This window comes from Oryzias latipes, chromosome 12 (genome assembly GCF_053564925.1).
Source record: "Oryzias latipes strain Hd-rR chromosome 12, Olatipes_Hd-rR_3.1".
Taxonomy (NCBI): Eukaryota; Metazoa; Chordata; class Actinopteri; order Beloniformes; family Adrianichthyidae; genus Oryzias; species Oryzias latipes.
The window spans coordinates 32,052,501-32,060,079 of record NC_136248.1 but is presented as its reverse complement, the minus strand read 5'-3'; the positions used below and the strand labels follow the sequence as shown (position 1 = coordinate 32,060,079).

The 7,579-nt window shown below is 48.8% G+C and overlaps 1 protein-coding gene across 1 annotated transcript; it reads left to right on the top strand.

Annotated features, from left to right (window-relative positions):
• Positions 1 to 69: 69 nt before the first annotated feature.
• Positions 70 to 4,885, top strand: cox5ba (cytochrome c oxidase subunit 5Ba). The gene is made up of 4 exons (XM_023960432.2): positions 70 to 260; positions 3,869 to 3,939; positions 4,127 to 4,226; positions 4,584 to 4,885. Exons 1-4 carry the CDS (start codon positions 164 to 166, stop codon positions 4,694 to 4,696), a joined length of 381 nt encoding a protein of 126 aa, XP_023816200.1. The 5' UTR covers positions 70 to 163; the 3' UTR covers positions 4,697 to 4,885.
• Positions 4,886 to 7,579: the final 2,694 nt, after the last annotated feature.

Genomic DNA, 7,579 nt, shown 5'->3' with positions numbered 1-7,579 from the left:
TGACCCCACTCCCAACGTTAAAGTGCCTGGGATAGAACAAGGGTTACAGCCTCCATGGACCTAAAGTGCTACTCCCCTTTCAGGCAGCAGGGGGCGCCGCTGCGTCAAACCGGAAGCTCTGACAAACGAAGAAGAAAACCGGTGAAAACGAACCAGGAGAAATATGGCTGCAAGGTTACTGCTCCGCTCAGGCTTCAGAGCCGCCGCCGCCTGCCGAGCCGCCCGGGTCCCGGTTCCGACCCGCAGCATGGCAGCAGGAGGTGAGAACCGCAGCGACCCAGAAGGCGCCCATAGGGAAAACGCGGCGTTGGGACAAGGTCGCTCCTCTGTCCGTTGGCGGAGCATTTCCTGCTCCTGCCGCCGAGGCCGAGCTGCACTCCAGAGAGAAACGATGATTCTGTCGAGTCCTTGTCACGCCGAATGAATGTCGCTCCGCTCGGTTCTGACGTTTAGTGGGTTCCGGTCTATTTTATAATACCAAAAACCCCGGAGACGGGACAGAGTTAGCATTAGCTTAGCATCAATAGCGCTGACGCTAAAAGGTCAAATAGACTCATTTAAGAAGAAATAAGAATTAAGTTGACGGTTCCGAAGTTAAACAGATCGGTAAATGAACGAACATTCTTGGTTCGGTCACAGTATTTTAATTATCTGTACAAGTTCTACAGAAACATAAAAACATGGTGCTAGAATTTCCCATCATGCCTTGGTGTGCCGTTTCATTTTTATTTTTGATCACATCAGTTTAGTTTAATTTTTAAAGCATTAAATTCAAATGATGTAATAGTGTTGTAAATTCAAAATATCGTATCCTGTTTTTTTCTGCCTTCCTGCTAAAAAAATTAATTCAGAGACACCAGGCACATAAACGGTAGTGCGCGTTGCATTCTGGGAGAGGTCAAAGGTGAAAGGCTCAAACGTGAGGGAGTCAACAATGTTTTGGGGACTTTGTGGTGTCTTTTCTAGAGGCTGCAGCGGGATTTATTGATGAATGGGTGGAGGAGGACTGCAGTGTCATTTAGGTGAAGCTGATCCTAAAGAACGCCTCAGTGACGTCATCAGCGGGCGCCCTGCGTGAATTCTGGTGGTGTATATAATAGCAAACTACTGGATCAGGTTGATAATCATGGCGACGCACAAAACTTCAAACCAACCGTCTCTTAGATCCTCCAGAAAATCTGGGAAATGTTTCCCGTCAATGTTTTCTGTAGCATTTTGATCTGTTAAAGACATCAAGAAATAATCTATGCAATGGTAAAGTAAACCAGATCCAAGAGAGTCCATGCTGTACATTATAGCCTTTGAAGGTCTTTAATACATTAAAGTATTCTATAGGCCTTCTATGGAAACAGACTACTGTCATCTAGTTAGAATCACGACTTATCCGTAGAAAGTCTGGTCACAGACCTGTCAATCACTCTGCATCCATCCCTCCATTTCTGTCTTCGTTGGTCGTTTATATCCCATCTGACGTAGGATAACGCCCTTAATTCCTTAACGCACTCCCTAATTTTGTATCAGAATGGCTCCGTTTATGGCTTAGCAGTTTGGCAGTATTTGCCATCCCATGAGGCCTTGACCTTTGACCCAGCGCATGCGCTCCTCTGTGTGTATCTATAGAAGCAACGTGAAAACTTAACTCGTTGACATTTTCAGTTCTTTTGTTGTAGGGAGACGAGAACACAGACGATGTTCTCTTCAATGATCTGAAGGGAAGATCAGTTTTCTCTCCGTCTTTGTTCCTACTCCTCTTCCTCCTGCTCCTCTTCCTCCTGATCCTCTTCCTCCTCCCGATCCTCTTCCTCCTGCTCCTCTTCCTCCTGCTCCTCTTCCTCCTGATCCTCTTCCTTCTGATCCTCTTCCTCCTGCTCCTCTTCCTCCTGCTCCTCTTCCTCCTCCCGATCCTCTTCCTTCTGATCCTCTTCCTCCTGCTCCTCTTCCTCCTGATCCTCTTCCTCCTGATCCTCTTCCTCCTGATCCTCTTCCTCCTGATCATCTTCCTCCTCCTGATCCTCTTCCTCCTGATCCTCTTCCTCCTCCTGATCCTCTTCCTCCTGATCCTCTTCCTCCTCCTGATCCTCTTCCTCCTCCTGATCCTCTTCCTCCTCCTGATCCTCTTCCTCCTGATCCTCTTCCTCCTGCTCCTCTTCCTCCTGATCCTCTTCCTCCTCCCGATCCTCTTCCTCCTGCTCCTCTTCCTCCTACTCCTCTTCCTCCTGCTCCTCTTCCTCCTGATCCTCTTCCTTCTGATCCTCTTCCTCCTGCTCCTCTTCCTCCTGCTCCTCTTCCTCCTCCCGATCCTCTTCCTTCTGATCCTCTTCCTCCTGCTCTTCTTCCTCCTGATCCTCTTCCTCCTGATCCTCTTCCTCCTGATCCTCTTCCTCCTGATCATCTTCCTCCTCCTGATCCTCTTCCTCCTGATCCTCTTCCTCCTCCTGATCCTCTTCCTCCTGATCCTCTTCCTCCTCCTGATCCTCTTCCTCCTCCTGATCCTCTTCCTCCTCCTGATCCTCTTCCTCCTGATCCTCTTCCTCCTGATCCTCTTCCTCCTGATCCTCTTCCTCCTGATCCTCTTCCTCCTGATCTTCCTCCTCCTGATCCTCTTCCTCCTGATCCTCTTCCTCCTGATCCTCTTCATCCTGATCCTCTTCCTCCTCCTGATCCTCTTCCTTCTGATCTTCTTCCTCCTGATCCTCTTCCTTCTGATCCTCTTCCTCCTCCTGATCTTCTTCCTTCTGATACTCTTCCTCCTGATCCTCTTCCTCCTGATCCTCTTCATCCTGATCCTCTTCCTCCTCCTGATCCTCTTCCTTCTGATCTTCTTCCTCCTGATCCTCTTCCTTCTGATCTTCTTCCTCCTGATCCTCTTCCTTCTGATCTTCTTCCTCCTGATCCTCTTCATCCTGATCCTCTTCCTCCTCCTGATCCTCTTCCTCCTGATCCTCTTCCTCCTGATCCTCTTCCTCCTGATCCTCTTCATCCTGATCCTCTTCATCCTGATCCTCTTCCTCCTCCTGATCCTCTTCCTCCTGATCCTCCTCATCCTGATCCTCTTCCTCCTGATCCTCCTCATCCTGATCCTCTTCATCCTGATCCTCTTCCTCCTCCTGATCCTCTTCCTCCTGATCCTCTTCCTCCTGATCCTCTTCATCCTGATCCTCTTCCTCCTGATCCTCTTCCTCCTGATCCTCTTCCTCCTCCTGATCTTCCTCCTCCTGATCCTCTTCTTTCTGATCCTCTTCCTCGTGCTCTTCTTCCTCCTGCTCCTCTTCCTCCTGATCTTCTTCCTCCTGATCCTCTTCCTCCTGATCCTCTTCATCCTGATCCTCTTCCTCCTCCTGATCCTCTTCCTTCTGATCCTCTTCCTCCTGATCCTCTTCATCCTGATCCTCTTCCTCCTCCTGATCCTCTTCATCCTGATCCTCTTCATCCTGATCCTCTTCCTCCTCCTGATCCTCTTCATCCTGATCCTCTTCATCCTGCTCCTCTTCCTCCTGATCTTCTTCCTCCTGATCCTCTTCCTCCTCCTGATCCTCTTCCTCCTGCTCCTCTTCCTCCTGCTCCTCTTCCTCCTCCCGATCCTCTTCCTTCTGCTCCTCTTCCTCCTGATCCTCTTCCTCCAGTCTATTTCCTGTAAACTTTGAATTGTCGTCTGATCATGAAATGTTCCTGCGTTCCTCCAAACCATCACCCAGTTTGGTTCAGAACCTTCCTGTCCATCAGTTTGAGCTGAAGATCCAAACGTGTCACTTCCTGTGGCCCGGTTCTCGCTCTCAGCGACCTTCATAGATGCGTTCTCTGTGGATCGGTGGTCTTTGTGGCGGGGGCTCCTGCCGGAGGCGAGCTCAGCTCCTTTCTGTGTTTGCAGGAATCCCCACCGATGAGGAGCAGGCCACCGGACTGGAGAAGATCATCATGAAGGCCATGAAGGACGGAACGGTAACTCCACCCCCCCGACCACCGTTTGACCTCAGACCATCAGAACTGGACTCTTTAGTGGCTTTCTGTCAGTGATTGTCGTTTCTGAGGGGCAGTGAAGGCACCACGGTGGTTGATGTCCAGCCTCAGCAGATGTTTGACAGACTCGGGTGTTGATTCTTCATCCTCCTCCTCTTCCTCCCTGCAGGATCCCTACAACATGCTGAAGCCCAAGAGCTTCGCCGGCTCCAAGGCGGACCCGCACCTGGTTCCCTCCATCACCAACAAGAGGATTGTGGGATGCGTCTGTGAGTGTTTCTGTGCGGTACAGTTTAGGGACAGTTTTTCTGGACCGGATCAGGGTTCTGGTTCTGTTCTTCACTCCGTCAGAATTTTTCCTGGAAAAGAAGAATCTAAACAAACAAAACATTAAGTTTCAGATCCCTGAACTCGTGTTGAATTGTTTTCAGGTTCTGTTCAGAGGTTCTGTCCCCGTCGGCTCGTCGTTTTTTGACGTCTTTGATCGTTAGTTTTGTCGTTTTTCTGAGGTTTTCTTCAAACGCCTCATAAATCGTCTCTGTTCAGGACTTTTTCTCCATGTTCCTTCCAGGTGGGTTTGGGTTCTGGTTTGGGTTCTGGTGACGTTCTCTCCCGTCTGTGTCCAGGTGAGGAGGACAACACGGCGGTGGTCTGGTTCTGGCTCCATGAAGGCGAGGCCCAGCGCTGCCCGTCCTGCGGCTCTCACTACAAGCTGGTGGCTCACGAGCTTCCTCACTAACTCCTCCTCCTCATCGTCGTCCTCGTTCTGCCCGTCTGGGCTCGGCCTATCTTCTGTTCTGCCTCAGAACTTGACCCGGATCTCTGCTTCATGTTACATTCCCAAACAGCGTTTACACCCCCCGCTCTGAACCATGTTACACTCGGACCACTGAACTCCTCGTGGAACAATAAAGTTCTGAACTCTGAACTCTCTGCGTCGTTTTCTCAGACGATACTCTGAAGGTTTTGGTGGTTTCACCAGGAATTAGTCTGATCCCAGACAGATTTAATGAAAGTTCAGCTAAACTGTAACTGCAGAAAAAAACTTTAACGGTCTTTATGAGCTGCTGAGTTTCTAAAGATTCTCCTAAACCACGTTTACTCAAGTAACTTTAAGTAGTCCTCATATTACTGGAAGTTTCATCATTTTAAATTTGATTGAAAATGGTTTGACCTTCCTGAATCTCTAAATCATAAAGTATATTTCCAGAGTGGATCTTCTGATTGACGAGCACATTTCTGATCAACTTTCTCTGAATCCTGAGCAGCAGATCCTCAGGTCGCTTTAGGTGCTCACTAAATCCCAGCCAATACTTTTATACACACCGTCATATACTAATGAATGAAATTCATGAATGAATAAAAATGTGTTCAGATATTTCATAGAATATTTATATTTTAATCTATGTTGCATATACTAACATATATACTTTTGATTTCTTTTACTTATATTGTTTTCCATACTAATATAGATACTTTTACATACTAAAGGAAACTGCTATGTACTAATAGATGTACTTGTAAACAGTAATTGGGACACAGCTCTCAACAGGCACAAATTCCGTCTGTTCACACACTGACCACCAGGGGCAATGTGGGTTAACGTCTGGCCCAAGGGCACTTCAACACAAAGCCAGCCAAAGCGGGAATCAAACCTGTGACCTTCTGAATTACAGCTGCCCGCTGACTTTCATGAACGTTTCAGTATAAACGCAGTCTTACAGTCACGACAGTATCCAGTCTGTGCCAGCAGGGGGCACCAGCCTCAACCTGTAGCTGCAGAACGTCCATCAGCTCTGGACGGTCTTGTGGGATGTTCTGGAGAACCGTCAGGCCGCTGAGGAATCCAAAAACCTTGAAATCATGACGGTACCTTCACCTGCAAGAGATGCAGAGTCATGTCGGGATCAATGACCTTAGAGGTCAGATAAAGGTCACGGTTCCCATGTAAAGAGTTTCATGGAGGAAGGAGAAACTTTCTTCTTTGCGGAGGAACAGATTCCCAAAATGACCGCTAGGGGGCAGCATGGAGCCACATGTTAAAACCTGACAAACACCTGCAGGTCAGGTGTGTTTGTGCAGATGACAGCAGCTTCCCTTCTCCTTCTGTGTTTGCACCACAGGAGCGGAGAGCGTCCCTCCTCCGTGACCCGCTGCAGCGCGCACACCCGACCTTAACACCTGCAGACGGCGTGAACAGAGGGAAAGCAGCCCAGCATCTCTGTCCTGCTGGTTGTCATGGAAACCGGGGTGTAAAGAGCAGAGTGTTTGACTTAAATCACAGAAGGTGCGAGGCGCCGCCGACCTGCGAGCGGGGCTGACAGACGGCCCTGAGCATCAGCGTTTTACAGCGAGGAGCAGACATTCATCACTGCAGATGCCTCAGAGGCCTTGGTGTCCAGGTCGCCGTCACATCAGCAGAGCGGCGGACAGATTTATTCAGCAGAATAACATCAAAACCACCAGGAAGAAATCATGAATAGGTGATGCTGCTCAGGGAATTGAACCTGCGGTTCAGGAGGAAACTGCAGCAGAAGAGTCAGTTTCACTGTTTCAGGCAGGAACGTCTGGTCTTCGTCCTCGATCTGCTGCAGACCTTGGAGCTGAAACACACGTTCCTCCAGGTTGTCCGCTGGTCCACAGCCTTCAACCTCCGTCCTTAAAACATCACATCTGGGTTGAAATGAAACGCTGTAACTTCTGAAAAAGAAGCATGGGGATCGAGGTTGGGCATCATTTCTGTCCTTAAGAACTCCAGGAAAAACAGGAAGTGATGTCATCCACTCCTCCTCCCCCTCTGTGAACTTCCTCCTCACTGAAGGAGAAACCGGTTTGTTTCCTGAAACATGCAAACGTTGGTGTGGAAGTTTTTCTGTTTGCAGACGTTCTTGGAAATCGTTCCTCTGACAGCCGAGCATCGAGATTCTGTCGGATTCATTTAGACAAAACATGGAAGAAAGTCTTCTTTCTCCTGGAGGTCCTGTCCTTGACAGCATCTCTGTGGTTTCAGACGCTCAGAGGAGATAAAAAATGTTCTGAATCCATTTCTGATGAAGCTGCTGTCACGTCTCCATCTCTGTTTCCCATCTTCACACGTCTGTGTCAATAAAGTTTTTCTCCACTTTTTCAGACAAAACGACGTTTTCCTTAAGTCCAGTTTCTCTTGTCACCCCCCCTCGTCCACAGAGAGGCTGAACAGGATTTTCTACTCCATGATTGCAGCTCTGGTGCTTTAAGATCTAGAACTGTTTTCCATTTCTACGTTGTCCTCTTCTCTCTTGTTCCCCGTCAGTCTTTGTTCAGGGAGGGGGGGGCAGACAGGATCATCTCCACCAATGGGGGGGGGGGTCTGAGCTGAACGTTCATGTTTTATTCAGTTTGAGTAGAGACCCCCCCCCCCCCCCACACACACACACACACCACCAGCTCCACATGGATCCTCGTCCTCTGAAGCTCCAGGATGACGGACAGATCTCAGCCCGATGAGGCTTTCAAAGACACTTGTTCATTTCAGCTTTGATCTTTTCACAATAAAGTGCTGCTGGGTTGATAAGTTTCATGTTTTTGCAGAAAAGCCCAGAAGATCTCCAGACTTCAAACCTTCATCTAACTTCACCAGAAC

Excerpts from the sequence above, each read along its gene's own strand:
- cox5ba (XM_023960432.2), top strand. The coding sequence starts at position 164 with ATGGCTGCAAGGTTACTGCTCCGCTCAGGCTTCAGAGCCGCCGCCGCC. Across the intron at positions 261-3,868 it reads CCGCAGCATGGCAGCAGGAG|GAATCCCCACCGATGAGGAG; the intron begins GTGAGAACCGCA and ends CTGTGTTTGCAG. Across the intron at positions 3,940-4,126 it reads AGGCCATGAAGGACGGAACG|GATCCCTACAACATGCTGAA; the intron begins GTAACTCCACCC and ends TCCTCCCTGCAG.